Source organism: Eupeodes corollae, chromosome 3, assembly GCF_945859685.1.
Source record: "Eupeodes corollae chromosome 3, idEupCoro1.1, whole genome shotgun sequence".
Lineage (NCBI taxonomy): Eukaryota > Metazoa > Arthropoda > Insecta > Diptera > Syrphidae > Eupeodes > Eupeodes corollae.
The window spans coordinates 44,492,603-44,513,384 of NC_079149.1; the positions used below are offsets into that span (position 1 = coordinate 44,492,603).

Genomic DNA, 20,782 nt, shown 5'->3' on the forward strand with positions numbered 1-20,782 from the left:
TTACTATTATAGAATTTGGGGGACATTTGTTTTGAAAAATTATTCTTTTCATCCCGTTTTGTAGTTTTCATTCCAGTTTGCGAACAATATCAGGGATGGATAGAATCTATAGAATCCAAACGGCTAATTCGAGAATCACTCTTATAGGATTAGTCAATTGCTCCCAAGCGGTAGTACCCGTGACAAACTTTGACGTGGCACAAACACGAATTGATCTATGTCCATTCTCAACTTTGCTCTTTAACTTGAATTTTGTTCAGAAGTTTTAAAACCCTAAAGTTCATAACCTTTTGAGTTGGAAATCTGAAGTTGAAAACGTCAACTTTGAGCAAATACAAAATAAAATCACAAATTGGAAATAAAAACCCGGAAGTTATGTTCAACTTTGACTGGACAACATCAGCCTAAGTGTGTTTCGTCTGAGCTCGAAAGAAGGTTTTAAAACAATCAAGAAGTTTCAAATTGCATTAAGAGAACTAAAATTTAAGTGGGTATATAAATAATAAATGAAGAGACAATACTTTCCTCATTTCAAACTATTACAACCATCAAACCACTTTTAATTACTAAAATGATACAAATAACAACACACTTTTCTTGTTTGGTAAAACTTTACGAAAAATGATTTCATTTTTTTGAGATATTTTAATTATTTATTTTCCCAGTAAAATCGATATTATTTCTAAAATATGGTATGGAGGTTTGTAGGTATATTTGTTTTTCGAATTATTATAATTAAGGAAAAGTTTTCGCATGTCATTAAAATATTACTCAACCCCCCAAAAATAAAGTCGATAATTTTTCTTGTCCTACGAAATTCAATTCCTTCCACTATATATAGACAGATGTTGTTCTCTGATTATGGTGATACCTATTTACCGTTAAAAACCCCGAAATTTCCTCATTAAACTTTTAACAAAGCATTTTATTTCACACTTTGAAGAACTTCTTCCATTAAGATTCCATGAATTTCAATTAAAATTTATTCAATACCACGTCTATGTAATATAGTTCCCAAGACAATTAATTGCACCCACTAACTCATAAATATTATATTATTATTTCAAGCTTCTATAATTACAAATTTATTAAATACTCGTAGCTCTGTAGGTATAAATGTACCGTATAATAATTTCAATGAAATGAGAAGAAAAAAGTTAAAACAAAAATCTTGTATAGGTATACAAATTGAATTTCTAATATATTTATAAGCTGAAATGTCAAAAGTTAAAAAGGCAAAACAAAAATAAAAGTTTCCAAAAGACTTTGACCATATTAAAACTTTTTCTGCGAAATGTTCATCCTTTGGTTTTTATTTTGGTTGTTGTGAAAAGAAAAAGACTGAATAACTTAGTAAACAAAAAAGGACAACTCAAGATTGAAAATGAAATAACAAAATAATTAGGTTTGAATTTTGTACTTTTTATACCTGACCCTGATGACAATGATGTCCTTTAAACAAAAAAAAGAGACGTCTAATTTTGCATTCCCCAAGACATTGACATCCATGCGGACGTTAAAGTCCAACCGCAACAAAATTTCCATTTCAATTTCTCATTTTGTATTTATTTTGATTAAACAAACAAAACGAAGACGAAGAATAAAAGAAAAAGAAAATGACAAAAATAATACAAAAGAATGAGAGACTCCGAGTTGAGATGCTGCCTCTATTGCTATCGGGCTTAATTCACTACCTACCGTTACTGTGTATGCATTGTACAATACGGAACACAGCTCATTATGATTAAATGAAAAATTACTTGAAGGCATTATACACAAGGTGGCTTTTGCGGTAAACCGAAACCGAGTGGTCACGCTGAATATTCAATGGGGCTATAATCAACATCATCATTAGCTAATCTAATCATGGGTAGCAATTTGCCTGGAAGATGTAAAATAAAAACAAACAAAAAGTATTTTCTAGGGATGAAGAAAAAAGAAAAAAGAAAAAAAACAATCAAGTATTTCGAACCATTTGTTCTGGAGAAGATGGCGATTCAGATGGAATGAGGACAGCAAGAATTTCGTCTTAGTAATCCTTGGAGTTCATTTTACGACTTTTTTACGTTTATCCATAGAGTTAGATTTTTTTAAATTAAATTAACCTTACAACACTATTTTCACTAATTTATTTAAATTTTTTAATCAGGGATTTTTCCACTTTAAAACTATGTTGGAAAATTTAATTTATTACAACTTTTTAATATATATTTTAAAATATTTTAATTTAATATGTACACGAACTCTTATCACAAAAAAAAACAGTAAATCACAATTTTTGATCAAATACGGGTGCACACACAATTTTACCGTTAAACCATCCGTTTGTTTGAGACGACCGTTATAAACTGATTTTAAATGAAAACATTTCTCACGATGGCGCCCAACGTTTGGTGTGAATGAAAATTTGATGTCTTGTTATTCCATAGAAAACTCAACCCCAACGAACGAAAGTTTGAGTTAGATTTGGAACGAAATGAAATTGAACTTTGCAAGTGTTCGTTCTATAAGAAAATTTAACTCAATTCGTCTGCAAAGCAGACAAGGCAAAGCGCATGCTTTGGATTTTGTTGAATTCAAAAAAAACAACTGCAACCTGTTGAATTATTCAATATTATTGTTTTTGGGCAAATCAATAATGCATAAGTTTATTTTGATTATGACTTTAATGAGGGAATTTAATGCAAATTGTTGCTATTTATAGAGATGCTTCGAAATGCGTGGGAGATTTTTTAACTTTGAAGTGTCGCTTATGGTTAAATTTTACATATTATTACAGATAAAAATTACTATTCAGATAATTAAATTCAATATTAATGGGTATACAAAATTAGATGAATTTAAAGTGAATGTAAAATTCAGATCAAAATAAGGTGAAATGTGCTCAAATAGAATGTTGCTGCTTAAATTGTTCTTAAAAGTAGTTAAACAAAATTAATGAAAAATATAACTAAAAATATCACAAAGGTTTTTATTAAAACATTATTTTTAATATATGTACTGAAAACTTTGAAGTTGAAAAGAAAACGAATTTAAATATCAGTTTAAAGGAAAAAATTCTAAATATTTGCTTTTATATTTATAAACAATGCAATTGAGCAATTATTATTGAAATTCGTCAAACAAAATTTAATTTGTAATTTTGTTGGCACTTTTTTATTTTTGTATGGATATAAAATGCTTAAGACAGAAATTGATTTTGTGTTTATTTTCAGTCAAAAGATATAAACTGACATAAATAAGTAAACAAAATTATCAAATTTTATTGGTTTTTTACGTCTGTGCTTAAATAAAATATTGCTGCTATAATTAAATACAATTTTTATTTGACCATATCTTAAGAACCGTCACTGGAATTGAATTTATATACATTTTGTTTTTCAGATGACAACATCAAAAAATACAAAAATTACTTCAAACTAAATTCAGTCGATAGTTTTTAACAAAAGCAATCTAAATATAAAGTACACGACTTTGTTTTACCAACTTGCTCTTGAATACAAAGAATCTGTTTAAAAATAGAAATTGTCTTCAACAACGTAAAGCCATTTATTTAAGCGAATAAGCCTTGGTAGATAGATATTCCTTATTTTCGTATTAACAGTTACATTTGGTTTACCGCACGGTTGACATACAATGATTTGATATTTTTGTATGATATCTTTCTGCAGAACTAGTATATTAATTTGTGTATAGAATTTTGATAGTAATAATTCAGGTAATAATTTTGTAATAAATAAATAAAATAATTTAATTATTATTATTATAATGGGATGGGACCCACACTCATAACTTCCCATACCGTCTGTCGATTTGTCTTTCCTTTAAAAGATTTGTAAGTTTCAGTGTTTTGTTAAAAAAATTACCAGTTAAATTATTCTGAAAAATTTTAAAATCACCAACAATATTTTGCATATGATAAAAGAGTTTCATTTCAATATCAATTTTGGTTAGCGAAATTTTTATTCAAAAACCAAGTATTACCAATTTTACTTCTTAAAAGCTTTAATTCTAATATGAACAAATACAAATTGGATGAATTAAATTAAATTAATTCACCAGATATCGAGAACCGAACATCAATTTTTAAATTTTTTTTTGTAGATTTTAATTTTTATGAAAAAAACTGAGTGTTACCTTTTTATAAAAAAAATAAAAATTACTGAGTGCTAAAAATAATATTTTATAAAATAAAATTAGTTGGAAGCAATAATCAAAGAGTTTTGAAAAGATATTTGAGTCGGAAATCAATTTTTACCAACTTTTATTATTTTTTTGTTTAGGTTTTTATTTTTGGTAAAAAAACTGTCAAAGCGATTTTTCTCAAAATTTTTCCGAATATTGGAAACAATATATATTATAAGATATAATTAGTTGGAAGCCATAATCTTAAGTTTTTGAAAAATTTGAACAAAAATACTAAATCTTGGTAAAAATTTATTTTCGACTCAAATATCTTTTCAAAACTTTATGGCTCCCATTTAATTTTAACTTATAAGAAATATTATTTTCAACATTCGGAAAAAAATTTCGAAAAATCAATTTGACAGTTTTTTGACAAAAAATAAAACCTAATCAAAAAATTAAAAAAAGTTGGTAAACATTTTTTTTCGACTCAAATATCTTTTCAAAACTTTGAGATATTGGCTGTAAAGTACTTTTTTCTTTCAAAATATTTTGTTTTCAGCATTCTGTTTAATTTACGAAAAATCGAATGGACAGTTTTTTCTTTTAAAAATTAACAAAAATTTGCAAAAATTGTGTAAATATCTTTTCAAAACTTTGAGACATTGGCTTAAAACTAATTTTATCTTATAAGAAAGTTTGTTTCCAACATTCGATAAAATTGTGAGAACAATCGAATTGACAGTTTTTTTTTACAAAAAAATAAAAACCTAAAAAGAAGACAATACTAAAACTTGGTAAAAATTTACTTTCGAGCTTTTAAAAAAATTAAAAATATTGGTTCAAACTTATTTTACTTCACAAAAAATATTATTTTCAATATTCAATAAATTAAAACATACAAAAAATAGTACGCAAAAAAAAGACAAATCGACAGACGGGATGGGAAGTTATCAGTGTAGGTTGCATCCCAGCCTTCTTTTTTTTGTTAAGAAATTTTCAGTTCGATTTTTCTGAAAATATAACTGAATGCTGAAAACAATATTTCTCATAAGATTAAATTAGTTTAAAATCAATATCTTTAAGTTTTAAAAAGATATTTAAGTCGAAAGTCAATTTTTACCAACTTTGAGTAATGTTTTTATGTTTTTAATTAAAAAAAACCTGTAAATTCAATTTTTCTCAAAACTTTTATTCTCCGTTGCACAAAATTGTTTTTTGTTCTTAAATTTTTCTAGGTGACAATTTTTTTTTCAGTTTTTTTTGATTCACGTTACAATTTATAACATAAAATTTAGTTAAATACTCTACCGTTATTGGTTAGTGAAATATTTAGGGTTTACCAAAATGTTCACCTATTTTTATACTGCTAAAAAAAAACAACCACGCAATTTGTTTGAGAGTCCTTTCTGCATCTTTCTGCCTTATTATCTTTATAACAAAATGTATTTGAAGTCGATATATCTGCTAGTTCTTGAGCTATGAACGACATAAAACGTCGCGAACGTACGGACATTCGTGCATACGTTAACACGCACGCACAGACATCTTTCTAAAAATCTATTATTTCGACTCTAGGGACTTTGAAACGTGAAAATTTCAATTTTCAAAATTAATAATCTACTGTTTCCGAAATTTCGAATTTTCTATTTTTGACCAATAAAATTGTATGTCAATCGACCCAATGGTTCGGGCTGTAGGCGCGTGTAGGCAGACAAGCAGACAAACTGACGGAATAGGGGGAATCACTTTTTCAGCTTCTTTATCATCGTATTGTAATATTTGATTAAAATCTCCAGTACGAATTTTTGAAAAATGCAATACTTGCCATAAAGTTGCTATGTGTCGCAAGTTAAAAGTGTTTAATTTGGTTTATCCTAAATATCTCTCGATTTCGTTCGTAATACAAAACTGTTATATATTCGAAAAAAATGCAACATACGACTTTTTTAAGAGTCAAATAAAACTATGTTGCTAACAAAAAATGTAATTAGCTTCAAAATTATATCATGCATTATGTTTTTGACATCTGAAAATTTTAGGAAAATCAACGTCACTTTGATTTTTCTAAAATTTCCATTTTTACAACAAAATACCTACAAAATTTCGCTTAGAGTTGGTGGAAATTGATTTACGACTCGAATATCTCGGAAATATAAAAAAAATATTGGCTTCAAACTAGTTTTATCTCAGAAAATACAGTTTTTTTTTTTTAAATTTGGTAAAATTTTTAGAAAATCAAATTGCCAGTTTTTTATTTAAATAAAATCAAAATGTAAGAACTGATTTTCAACTCGAATACCTAGAATATATGAAGTTATTGATGTCAAAATTATTTCGTTCTATAAAAAAATATTTTATTTAACATGAAGTAATATTCTTAGCAAAACTAAATCAGTATTTTTTGTACAAGGAGTATTAAGCTTCAAAAGATGCTAATTGATAGAAATTGGTTTTCCACTAAAATATCTCAGGAAAAAATCGGCTGGGATGCTACCTACACTGATAACTTCCCATCCCGTCTGTCGATTTGTATTGCTTAAAAGTTTGTAGGGTTCTTAAAAATTTTAAAATTACCAATAATATTTTTCATATAAAGAAATAGTTTAGTTTGAAAATCTAGTTTTCTTAAGTAGATTTTTAGTCGAAAACAGACTTTTACTAAGCATTTCTTAAATATTTATATATTGGATGAGTTAAATTATTTTGAGAGATATCAAGAACCGAACATCAATTTTTACCAAATTTGCGTTCTCTTTCTTGTTGATTTTATTTTTTTATGAAAATACGGACTGTTGTTGTTTTCTTTTATAATAAAAAATTATTGAATATCGAAAACAATATTTTCTGTAAAATAAAAAAAGTTTGAAGACAATATTTTTAATTTTTGAAAAGCTATTTGAGTCGAAATTCAATTTTTACCAACTTTGGGTAATGTTATTTTTAGGTTTTTATTTTTTATTAAAAAAAATTTCAATTCAATTTTTCTAAAAATTTTACCAAATTTTAAAAACGTTTTTTTTTTTACTGCACAAAATTTTTTAGAGATGAAATCGTTTTTATTCGTAAAATTTTCGTTGTGACAAATTTTTTTTCAGTTTTTTTGATTTATAAAAAAACGTTAATTGGATTTTTTCCAAGAATATATATGTTTACATGATATATAATTTAGTTCAAGTTTCTAGAGTTATTAGTTCGTGGGAAATTTAGGGTTAACCAACATTTTCACCTTTTATTTAAACTGCTTTATGGTAAAAAAAAAGTACCCACGAAGTTTCTTAAGAGCCCTTTCTGCATTATTATGTGTATAACAAAATTTTTTTGAAGTCCATATCTCTTCTGGTTCTTGAGCTATGGACCTCGAAAAACGTATTTACGATTATTTTTAGTACAATATATGATGAAAATCAAATGCTCTCTTCCATAAGATATCCTCAATAATTGGCTTGAAAATGGATCGCTAACTTAACCCCATAGGCTACAAATTTAAAGCTTTAAGATTTATAAATACTCAAATTCGCTGTTGTTTTGTTCCATTGTTAAACTACTATGTGAAACCATCAACCATTAACTGCATAAACTTTCTTGCTTGGCTTAAGAACCATAAAATCTTAACCTTTTCACTGTCTATATAAACTTCTTACACATTGTAGTGTAGAACCTCAGTGACGCAGCTATGTTTTAACTCTATAGTTCAAAGCATTACTGTCTGTTGTTCCAATCTTTTGAAATTTAATTTTCTTTTCATAAAGATGCAAGAAAGAACATATAATAATACCATGGTCTATTATATTTTATGAATCTTTTCTTATTTTTCACAGAACCTTCAACCTTTATAATAAAATCCATCTCAAAACTCCTCTGATCTTTCTCTCTCTCTCTCTTTTGAAGACAAAAAAATAATAATAATAGAACCTTAAACTCTTGTCCTTTTTACCGCACACACAAAAGAGCTCAACTTGCACAAAATCAATTAGGTAAATGTTAATGCAACTAGGATATTCCTGTACCTCCATAGGTAACCAAGAAATTCCTATTATGTGCGGGTCCATTATATAGTTTAAGTCTTGTTTTTTTTTTTTTTAACATACATGAATATTTACCCAAACTATAGAAGGTTTTAAAAAAGAACCACAAAACACACCAATGGCATCATAACAGAGTTTTCTGGATTTAATCGAGTGCTTCTTTTAAAGTTTTTCCTCACGTAACCTGTAGACAATTTTTTGAATTTAAGGTTTGGTTGAATTTTTTCCAAGGACTTTAATTTTATCAAAACCAACAACGTCATGATAAATTCTCAACTTGAAGAATTTAAAGAAAAGATTTACCTTAATATAAATTCTTCCAAAAATTAAATCGCACACCATTCGTTTCCGAAATTAGATTTCAATTTCCTTCATCATCACGCGAATTGAAGGAAGATACATATATTTTTTCTTATTTTAATTTCCCTTTTCCTTGAAAAATCAAAAGAAAAGAAGTAAATAAATTGGAATAGAGAGTATCGTGGAATGAATTCTCTGCGCTCTGCCTCGAGAAAGCAAAAGGCAATTTTCATTTTGCATTGCTCCAAGGAAAACACAATTTTCACGAATCAATGAATCTTAACGATTAACGATACACCTACCTACCTTACTTACCTACCTATAAGGTGAGTTAAATAAACTTGTCTGTAAACGGTACGAAAAGGTGTTGTAATTTATATCGTTTGCACCCTTTTGAATTAGATTTTTGTTTATACCTGGTTACTCTAACTTCACTTTGAAATTTCAGTGGATAAGTCAAAAAGAACACAAAAATATTGCTAGAAAAGAGCCAAGTAATATTTTATAGAAACAATGTTGTTTAAAGTCAATGCTTTGTTAGTAAATATAGTTTTTCAAAGGTAGTACTCGTATAGATGGACAGTTTGAATGTAGGCATTGTGAGAACTTACAAAGTTTGTCAAACATGGCCATCAAAAATTATTGAGAAGTTTTTTACGCAAAAACAAAGTTGTCGACTGTTTTTGTTTTAATATAAAATTAAAAAGTAACACTTTAAAAATGACAGTTAAAAAGAGGCTGGGATGCGACCCACATTGCTAACTTCCCATTCCGTCTGTCGATTTGTCTTGTTTGAAGGTTTTCGTGTTTTGTTAAACAAGTTGTCTTTTAAATTATTCTACAAAATTTAAAAACTACCAACAACATTTTCTATCTTATCATATACATATGATATATGCACATATTTTGTTGTAGATTTTAATTTTTTATGAAAAAACAATTTTGCTTAAAATTTAACCAAATGTTAAAAAAGGTATTTGTTATAAGATGAAATAGTTTGAAAGATGAAAGAGATTTTTGAGTAGGTACCCAATTGAAAAAATTCATAAAATAACTACGTCAAGTTCTACGATTTTTAACTCCTCTTAGGAAGTTATTGTAATCGGTCCGATTTGTCAAATTGAAAATTTTGACATTTCTCGATGTTTCAAGGTCTCTAGAGTCGAAATAAAAGATGTTAAGAAAGATGTCTGCGCGTTTTTTTATACAGATAATAATGCAGAAAGAGCTCTCAAGAAAATTGCGTGAGCAGTTTTTTTCCAAAGCGTTTAAAAAAAGTTCAAAATTTTGGCTAACCCTAGATATCTCACGAACAAATGCCGCTAGAGACTTGAATAAAATTTTATATTATTTTTTGTAACGAGATATCAAACTAGTACATTTTTGGAAAAAAATCTAACTTAGGTTTTTTTTTTTATAAATTGAAAAAACGGAGAAATTAAAATTGTCACGTCGAAAAATGTACGAATAAAAAATGATTTCATCTCCAAAACAATTTTGTGCAACAAAAAATAACGCTTTTAAAATTTAGCAAAATTTTGAAAAAAATCAAATTGACAGTTTTTGTTACAAAAAATTAAAAATCTAATCAAAAAATTAATGGAAGTTGGTAAAAATTGATTTTCGACACGAATATTTTTTCAAAAATTTGAAATTGGAAATGGCTTTGAACTAATTTAAAGTTAAATGAAATATTATTTTCAAAATTCAGAAAAAAATTGAGAAAATTCGAATTGGCGGTTGTTTTCACAAAAAAAATGAAAACCTTTAAAATAAACAATATTTAAACTTGGCAAAAATTTACTTTCGACTCAAATAGCTATCAAAAATTCAAATATTGTCTTCAAACTTCTTTTATTTCACAGGAAATATTGGTTTCGATATTAAGTAGTTTTTTTTTATAAAAATACAATTGTCCGTGTTTTATAAAAAAATAACATCAACAAAAAAATAGTACTCAAATTTGGTAAAATTTGATGTTCGGTACTTGATGTCTTTCAAATTAATTCCTTCATCCAATTTGTAAAAATTTAAGAAAAGCTACAAAAATTGGTAGAAATTTGATTTCGACTAAAAAAAGCTACAAACTTGGTAAAAATTTGAGTTTCAGTAATGGGGTTCGTTTTTACTTTAAAAAACTACTTTAATTAGAAGGATTGGTCGATATGGGATTGGAAAAATGTAGTTATGATTAATTGAAAAAAAATGGTGCGGTTGTCTGGCTGGTTCTCCCTTACAGCGTTAATTAGTTCAAAAAGAAAAGAAAAGAAATTTTTTAGTCGTAACCAATTTTTTCTAATTTCGGTAGCATTTCTTAAAAGCTTTTATTTCATATATAAACAAATAAAAATTAGATAAATGACATTAATTTGAAGTGAATATATCTTCTATTGCTCACGAAATATGGATAATGCAACATAAATATTTTATCAAATTTTCGTAGGTACTATTTTTTGTAAACTAATTTTTTTTTATGAAAAAACTGAGTGTTACTGAAAACAATATTTTCTGTGAGATTAAATTAGTTTGAAGCCAATATTTTAAATTTTTAAAAATATATTTAAGGCGAAAGTGAATTTTTACCAAGTTTTAGTATTGTCTGTATTAGGTACTTATTTTTTGTTAAAAAAACTGTCAAATAGATTTTTGTCAAGATTTTACTGAATGTTGAAAACAATATTTTTTATAAAATAAAACTTATTTGAAGCCAATATCTCAAATTTTTAAAAATATATTTGAGTCGATAATCAATTTTTACGAACTTTTAGCATTTTTTTTAAGGTTTTTATTTTTTGTTGTGAATTTAATTGTTCTCAAAATTTTACTGATTGTTAAAAACAATATTTTTTATAAGAAAAAAATAGTTTAAAGCCATAATATTAAATTTTGAAAAGATATTTGAGTCGAAAATCAATTTTTACTTTTAGTTATGTTTTTTTTTAATTTTTATTTTTAATAAAAAAAAATCAATTTGATTCCTCAACATTTTACCAGATATCAAAAATGTTATTCTTCGTTTCGTTGCACAAAATTTATTAAGAGATAAAATCATTTTTCGTTCGTTAAATATTCTAGATGACAAATATTTTTGTTTGGATTTTTTCCCTACCGAGTCTTTTGCGTTATTGGTTCGTGAGATATTTTCGGTTATCCAAAATGTTTAACTTTTTTTTTAAATTGCTTTAGAAAAAAACACTTACTAAATTTTGTTGAACGTCTTTCCTGCATATTTCTGCATTATTATCTATATAACAAAATTTATTTGAAGTCAATATCTCTACTGGTTCTTGAGCTTTGGACGACAAAAAAAAACTTCGTGAACGTATGGACGTACTTAACACGCACCCACAGATATCTCTCTAAAAATCTTTTGTTATGACTCTAGAGACCTTGAAACTTCTAAAAACTGTACAAATTTTCAATTCAACAAATCGGACCGATTACAATAACTTCCTCTGGGAAGATAAAAATATACATAAATTGATTGAAGCTCTGTGTTATTTATTATATTGAAATTAGTAGCTTTTCATTTTATTTCAGTGCTTTTTCTCATCCCAATATATATTTATTTATATCCGTAAAATTATTTAGTACCAACTCTAAGTTTCTTGTGTTTAGCGTTTATTACTCTGTGGCCATAGCTCTGTGAGATATAATAAATAAAAACATCAAGACATATCATAAATGTTAAGTTGTAAATATTAATAATTTTCAAAACTTTTGAGATAAAACATGACAACTTTCGCCACTAAGTAGCATAATTTAACTTTTATCGAGCTTTTAAATTTTCTTAATATAATTTATAGTTATAGTTATAGTTTAGTTTTGTTCCTCAATTCATTGTCACTTAAAACCCGGAATGACTTATAAAACATATTCAACAGCGAAAACATCTTTGTTTTTGCCATTTTATGATGCTGAAATCATCATCTGGGAATATGTCACAGAAGTTCTTTGAATTATCTGTAATAAAACTTGTACAAAGTTTACGTACTTATAATGTTCGAAAAAATATAAGAAAAAAAACTAAAAGAGTTAAGACACAATGACCATGACCAAGCGTTCGTCTAAAAGTTGATTTCTACAAGTATCATAACATACGTTACGTTGCTAGTTATAAACTCGTAAAATACTTTTCAAAGTTCAAACCAAAAAGTTTCCATCAAGCAATATAAAAGAATATAAGAAAAGTCTATACCCATGACGCCGAATATTCTTCAAGTTGACTTACTACGAAAAATCCACCTCAACTCTATACCAAGAGGGAGGAAATATTTTATTTTTGTTTTGTTCAAACAATTCTGACATTTCATCCAATGGAACCACCATTGGAATCGATGTACATTTAGGTGAAAGCTGAAGTAGAACGCAATATAGGATTTTTGGAAGAGCGACCATTGTCAGAAACAGTCCTTTTTCCGTAGAATCCTATATGCGAGCATACCTAACCTATTGCTGAAGCCTATTCCTGTAATACTATACATCCTGTTCTATTAATAAGAAGTGACTATTGCACTCAAAGTTCTGCATTTGATTTTTTCGTATCTGAGTTCTGAGCCGAAATATCTATCACAGAGAGCTCGAATTTTCGATTTCACGTTTCAATAGATCGATATAAGGTTCATATCTAACCTATATACTACCAACATAGGTATACCACCTTATACCTAACTGGAAAGCTGAAATGGCCTTTTTTACTTTTTGACGCAGTGGTGGTTCGGAAGCCACCATCATGGTATGCCATATATATATAAAGAAAGAAGGACACGATTGATTGAAAGGAAATGCAATTCTCGATACCGTAATGGTCGATATGAAATAAGCTTTTAGTGTCAGCAGGATATCCGGCATCCACTATACTTTTGAATTCCCGTTTTATGTCTGTTCGTGTTTAAATGCATTTTAGCCTTTCAATGTCTTTTGTATAAATCCATTGGTTCGGGTGGTTGGTATAGTGGTATTAGTAGGTATCTTAGTATTGTATGGATAAATCAATCATTTTGTCCTTTGAACATAAATTTATGCTGGTAGTAAGGTGAATTTCTGGTATAATTGCGGTTAAAATTGTATATGAAGTTATTTATAGATGATGATGATTTTATTAAATGTCAAATGAGCCTAAGTTATCATTGGGTCAGTTGATGTCAAAGCAAAATGAATGCCACAATCTTATGTCTGCAAAATATGGTGACAGATTAAACATTTTTGATGTTATCTGATACCATATTCTTGGAGTCAGTTTGGCTTTTAAAGTTTTTAAATAGAGGTTAAATTAAATAGAACACAATATATTAAATATTGCAGATGAAGGCAAATATATATCGGCTTCAAATGAATTTTGTTTCCAAGAAAATAATATCTTTAATTGTTCATCAAGGAATAACGTTTTTGACAACTGGTTATTTTTTAATGACATTCAAAGGGACGTTTTATTTTACTAAAAACAAAAACCTAACAAATGTCAACTAAAAGCTAAAAAAATGTATTTTCGACTCGAATATATTGATAATATTCCTTCAGATATTGCCTTCAATCTCATTTTAACCTTGAATAATATTTTTTTATACTTAATAATTTTTGTTAGAAAAATTCAACTGTCATTTCCTTAGTTTTAGTTTTAGTTTTATTTCATCAATCAGATTACAATCTTTATAGACTAGATACTAAATAATACAATTGTTGGGGGCTGTATGCTTATATAAATAAATAAATTAAATAAATATTACTATAAGTTATACATTATTATTCGTAATTTTACAATTAATAAATAAAAGTTTATGAAAAAAAAAGATCAATTCTTTAAATTTATTAGGAAATTACAGTTTAATATTATTTAACAAATATTTTTTAAATAAATCTCTCGAAACATCAATATTAAAATCAATGCTATTGCAAATTAAATTCACTTCTCTAGTGCAACGCGCGATTGGTTCATTACGGCCATAATTTGTGCGATGAAACTGCTCATAAAATTGAAACCGATAGCGTGTAGTTCTAGAGGGTACGTTAACACAATTTACTAATGTTAATAAAGGAGGGCAAATTATATGAAATGTAACTATATCTCTCATAAACATAACTGAAAAATAAACCCGACGATCATAAAGAGAATGCATACCAAACAATAAACACCTACTATAATAAGAAGGCCTTGCAATCCGCCAATTAAGCTTATAAAACGCATATCTTGTAAAATTCTTTTGAACTTTTTCAATTCTGTCAATTGAATTATTATAATAAGGGTTCCAAACAATGCTACAATATTCAAGAACTGATCTTACTAGAGAATTGTAAAGGGATTTTAAAGTATATGAATCTGAGAATTCTTTTGTGTTTCTTTTAAGAAAACCAAGCATTTGATTTGCTTTGTTTATAATAAAATCATAATGCGGTAAAAAAGAAAGGTTTGTATCTAGAATTACCCCTAGATCTTTCTTCCTAGTTACACGTTCTAAATTTGTGTAGTTGATATTATAGTCAAACACTATAGGATTAGAATTTCGGAAACACGACAAAAATTGACACTTGGAAACATTTAAGAGAAGGTGATTTTGCTTACACCAATTGTCAAGCTTCGACAGATCTTCCAAAAGAAGAAAACAATCAGTTTGACAAGAAATCTTACGGTATAGTTTGAGGTCATCTGCGAAAAGAAGGCAGTTTGAATTTTGAAATAGATCAGGTATATCGTTTACAAATAACAAAAAAAGTAATGGACCCAAATGGCTTCCTTGCGGAACACCAGATGGAACAGAAACAAATTTTGAGAGCGAATTACCAACTTTTACTATTTGAACTCTACCAGCTAAATATGGCTCAACCCATTTTAATAGAAAAGAGTTAATACCTAGAGAAGTTAATTTATTTAACAAGATTTGGTGGTTGACTCTGTCAAATGCCTTAGCAAAATCAGTAAAAATAACATCAGTTTGGAAACCATTTTCCATATTTGTTATGATGTTATTGCTTAATAATGCTAAGTTTGTTGCCGTTGATTTCCCTGCTACAAACCCATGTTGAAAAATTGAAATATGATTATGAAATAGCTCAGTCAACTTATTACAGACAAGTTTTTTAAATACTTTTGGAATACAAGAAATTTTACATATGGGTCTATAATTGGTGATATCCTGTTTTGAGCCCGATTTAAAAATTGGTGATAAATAAGAAACCTTCCAGCAATCCAAGAATAGCCCTTTGGCTAATGAAAGATTAAAAATCCACGAAAGTGGTTGAGCTAATGCAATTCAACATTTCCTTAACAAAATAGCAGGAATCCCATCAGGTCCTTCACTCTTATTAATATCCAATTTAGATAAAACCTCTTTAATTTCAAATGGACTAAAAACTAAAGAACCGATATTGACAACTCTACTTATATAAGGTAACCTCTGGATAGGGGGAGTATCTGAAGAGTAAACTGATTGGAAATAGTCAGCAAATAAATTACAAATTGTAGGTATATCACTTGTGATTGTATCCTGATACTTCATACTACTAGGAAATCCACTAGATTTACGCTTTGAGTTTATGAAATTCCAAAAACGCTTGGTATTTAATTTGAGGTCACTTTCGACAGAAAACAAGTAATTACGATATAAGAATTTATTGAGACAATCGAATTCTCGTTGACAATTTAGATAGTTTAAACGCAGTTCAGAATTATTTTTGTCAGATTTATACAATTTGTATGCCTTATTTTTCCTGTTTTTCAGATTGGTCAACCTTTTATTATACCAGATAGGGCAAGTATTATTTTAAGAAAGCTTTTTAGGTACAAATTCGTCAACTGCCCCCATCAAAACACTTAAAAAACAAGAATACACGCTATCTAATTCAGATGAACAAAAAACGTTATCCCACGAAAAAGACAAAAGATAATCAACCATACCGTCATAATTAGCTTTTCGAAAATCATAAAAAATATTTTGGTCGTTAGATACCTTTTTTAAATAATGATAGAAATGGATATTCCCATCAATGGCTATATGATGAATTGAATTTGCAATAACTGGAAAGTTACATTTATCAAGACAAATAAGAAAATCATTATCAACAAAAATCAAATCAAGAATTCGATTAAAAACGTTATAATGAGAATTGATTTGGATTAAATTATATTGACCAAAAAAGTCTATAACTACACATTCTATTTCAGATGAAACGTTAAAAGGAACTAAACATTTGTCCTCGGTGTCAAATATCCATTCAATATGACTAAGATTAAAATCTCCTGTAAATAATACATGTTGTGAATATTTTAAATTTTCTAAAATGGATTTTGAGTTATTTAAATGAATTTTATAATAATCCAAATCGCTCTTTGGAGGAATATAGCTTACAAATACAAATAGTTCGGATTCACCCATTTTAACACTTACAATAAGCTGATCAATATCAAGGTCAGAAATAGTGGAGTTTGATTCCAATTCAATTTGCCTACATGCCAAAGTGGCACGGACCGCAATTAGTACTCCACCACCTCTTTCCATGCATGTCTTAAAATAACATCTGTCTTTTCTAAAAACAGTATAATGATTTGAAAAACATTCAGTTGTTAAGTGATTATCAGATAACCAAGTTTCAGTTAAAATTATTATATCATAAGTTAAAGAGGAAAATGAAAGTAAAATATGATCTAGTCTTGTTCTTAGCCCACCAACATTTTGGTAATAATAAGATAAACTATATGTACTTTTACTTAGCGTTCTTTGATAATCAGGTGAAACAGCATCATCAGGAACAATGTTAACAGGAACAACACCAGCAGCAGCAATTACATCATCGGCAGGGACAGCGTAATTTGGAATTTGAACTTTGTTTAAAGATAATTCAGCAACATAAACGGCGTCCAATGTTATGTTAAACTGGGCGATTGGCGAGAAATTTCGTTTTTTGACAAGTTTATAAATTGCTTTACTTTAACAGATCTAGGCCATATATCTGCATCACTCAATAATTGTTTAAAACAGTCTGCAGGGACCCTTAATTTGAAATTAACAAATTTTAAATCAGATGAACACATTAGCAGGTATTTTAGAATTTTCGGAGACATGCTTGACTAAATCCTCCGGAAGAGTTTCAGGATGAAACTTTGAAACATGCAGCCACTTCGTAGGCATCAAAGCGTTAAGAGAACTTGCACCTGTTCCAATAAGCTGTTGTTGTTGTTGTTTTTGTTTTAATTTTTTCCGATGGGTCGAATTTGGTTTTTTGTTTACAAATTCAAGCGATTTGTTTACTTGTATAAAAAATAAGAATCTACAAAATATACAACACGAAATTGATAAAAATTGATGTTCAATTTGAATATCTTGAGTATTAAAAATCCAATCAATATCTTTTATAAGAAATAAAACTTTTAAAAAATGCTACTTAAATTGGTACAAATTGGTTTTAGACTGAAAATTTCGGGGATGCGTATAAATATTGAAATTAAACTTATTTTATCATATGCAAAATATTGATGTTAGCTTTTTGGTAAGTTTTTAAGGAAAATTCAATTATAAACTATTTTTTTAAACAGAAAAACTTGCAAAAAGAACAAAGAACTTGTGGAATATGGTTATCGCCTCAAGTGATATACATATAACATTAATGAATTATTAAATCTATTTTTAGGAATTTACTAGGCTAAAAGTATGATTTGGATAATTTTTAACGATTTTAACATCTTTCCATCTCGTAACAGTTTTCTAAATTGAAAACCACAGGATCACTACTTCAACTTTTAGCAATTTTCTAAATCCATGAGATCTGTTCCATTATTATTATGAGATCAGTGGATAGAATAGTCCAGTTAACAGTTGGGAATTCCAATTAATAGTTCCGTTTAAGCATTCTTGCTTTGTTTATTTACACTCGTTTTTTAATAAAAGGCAATTAGAAATTTATGCGTAGTACCCATCGTATAATGGTTTGTGCGTTGGGCTGTCGGTTGGACTTCGGTTCGGTTCGATCCCTGCCTATGCCATCTAAAGTTTTTTTTACGTGTACTGCCTCTTGCGAGGAATTGACAAATTCTCCAAGAGTAATTCTTGTTATGAAAAGTACTTCCTCAAGTCATCCGTTCGGATTCGGCTTAAAACTGTAGGTACCCTCCATCCCTGACAACAGCACTAGCACACACGAATTGTTGAGAGTTGTAAGTCACTAGGCCCTACTTCTCAACTGACTGTTGCACCACCTAATTTTTAATTAACAATTCACTAGTTAGCAAAGCTTTAAATTGTTGGACTCAATCAGTAAATTTAATTCGCATTTCATCCCCAGTATTATCGGTTCCTGAGATATGAACGATAAATCATATTGTGTCTCGAACTATCGGATGCATTAACCTACGAAGAACTCGCAGACATCTCACTAAGAACCTTTGTTTCAAATTATAAAGGCCTTGAAACGTCGAGAAATTTTAAAATTTTCAATTCGAAAAAAAGAGCTGATTACAATAACTTTTTAGGGGAATCTTCTAGAGCTAAAGAAACATTAAGTTAAGAATAAAAAAATTAATAAAAACCTTTTGGGACGTTTTTGGGAGCATTTGAATTTTCAATATTTGACCAACAAAATTTTATATCGGGGCTACTGTTATTTTTGGTATTCAAACAAATAGGTAAAAGTATGCATTAATTCTGTATTTCTCAAATGATTCAATGGATAGGCTGTGGAGACGAGAAGAACGGAGTAGCCAGACCTTCTTTTCTCAACTTTTCTACCATCCTAATGTCATGTTCAATTAAAACCTCGAATTTGAAATTTTGTATGAATTTAATATTTCCCATAACCTTACTACTTACTTAGGTCCTCCGACCTGTTAAGTCCGTTGGGAACTCCTTAAGGGGCATATGGCCTCTACTATGTCTACGCTCTGGTTTCCGGAGATGTGTTTCAGCTCCCTCCAACTTTTGCCTATAGTGACGCTGATTCCTGCGCCATGTGCTTCTTGGTCGTCCAGCTCTTCTTCCTTCTTGTCCACTGCATTACTTGGCCTGCAATGCGGTCGTTACTTTTTCAAAGCGTATGTCCAGTCCATTGCCACTTGCGCCGTCGTATTATGGAGTCTATAGGTTCCTGGCCTGTCTTTCTTTGAAGGACCTCATTTGATATACGGTTTGGCCAGAAAATCCTTAGGATATTACGAAGACATCTATTCACGAAGGTTTGCAGCTTGCTTGTAATGGCTGAAGTAACCCTCCAGGTGCTGCACCCATAAAGAAGCAGAGATTCGCCATTTGTGTGAATCAGTCAAAGCTTTGTTCTTAGCTGATAGAGTTATTCCCCCAAATTTCCGGCAACATGCAGAACGCCACTTTTGCTTTGCCGATGCGGCAGACGACGCACGTCTTGTTCGGTTTCGCCCTTGAGGGAGACGATACCTCCTAGGCATTGAAAGCTCTCCACTTTTTCCACCGGTTGCGAGGAAATATTTATTTGAGAGGATCGTCGGGTTCCAAGGCTGATCATTTTTGTTTTGCCGAAATTAATTTTCAGCCCCACAACTTCTGCTTCACTCTAAACACTTGTTGTCATTTGATGGAGATTCATGATCCTAAGAGAAAGTAAGCAAACATCGTCCACGTAATACAAGTGTTTTAAATAGAATGTCAAAGTCCGTTGGATTTCTCCGCTACCTAAAAGAGCTGAGCGCAGTACATCGCTTATCACCCACCAAAAAAATATTGGTGACAGAATACAGCCCTGTCTGACTCCACTTCGGATTTTAAAATCATCTGACAACCTACCATCGTGCAGAACGTGACACTTGGATCCATCATATACTGCTTTAATAATAGCAATTAGTTTTTCTGGGATGACTCTCCTCCGTAAAGCTAACTAGATATACTAACTGTTAAAGCTATCAAGTGCCTTTTCGAATGAACTGCAGGTAAAGTGGTGATCGATATTGAACGAACTGTTCAATAATGATCCGCAGGATGTTGATATCATCAATACAGAAGGACCCAGCACGATATCCTGCTTGTTCGGCATCTATTGTTGCCTCAAGGTGTTCTCTGATGCATTCCAGTATGACTTTTGCTAATATTTTGGCAACGGCAGGTAGAACGCAAATTTATCTCCAGTTTTCGCACTTTGTTTAATCTCCTCTTTTTGGGAGCTTGACGGTGATTCCCTCTCATCGGCGAAGCTTCTGGTAGCCCAGGCTTCACTTGATGACATTGGCACTACTTGTAAAAGCTCTGTGGGAATTCTATCAAGTTCTACCGCTTTGTTGTTCTTAAGTGCTTTAATTGTGGCATCGATCTCATCTTTACTGGGAGGTACGGTGCTTCAGGGATTAGTTTTTTTCTGGTACTTCAGAATGCCATATA

General features: G+C 29.3%; 1 protein-coding gene across 3 annotated transcripts in view; it reads right to left on the reverse strand.

The window, feature by feature from the left end:
- Positions 1 to 2,149, reverse strand: part of LOC129952620 (diuretic hormone receptor) — a 122,566-nt gene extending 120,417 nt beyond the window's left edge. For all 3 annotated transcript variants that reach the window (XM_056065336.1, XM_056065335.1, XM_056065337.1), the window contains exon 1: positions 1,973 to 2,149. In XM_056065336.1, the coding sequence (XP_055921311.1) occupies positions 1,973 to 1,975 (3 nt within the window). In that variant the 5' untranslated portion in view covers positions 1,976 to 2,149. The remainder of the gene's footprint in view (positions 1 to 1,972) is intronic.
- Between the last annotated feature and the right edge of the window lie 18,633 nt (positions 2,150 to 20,782).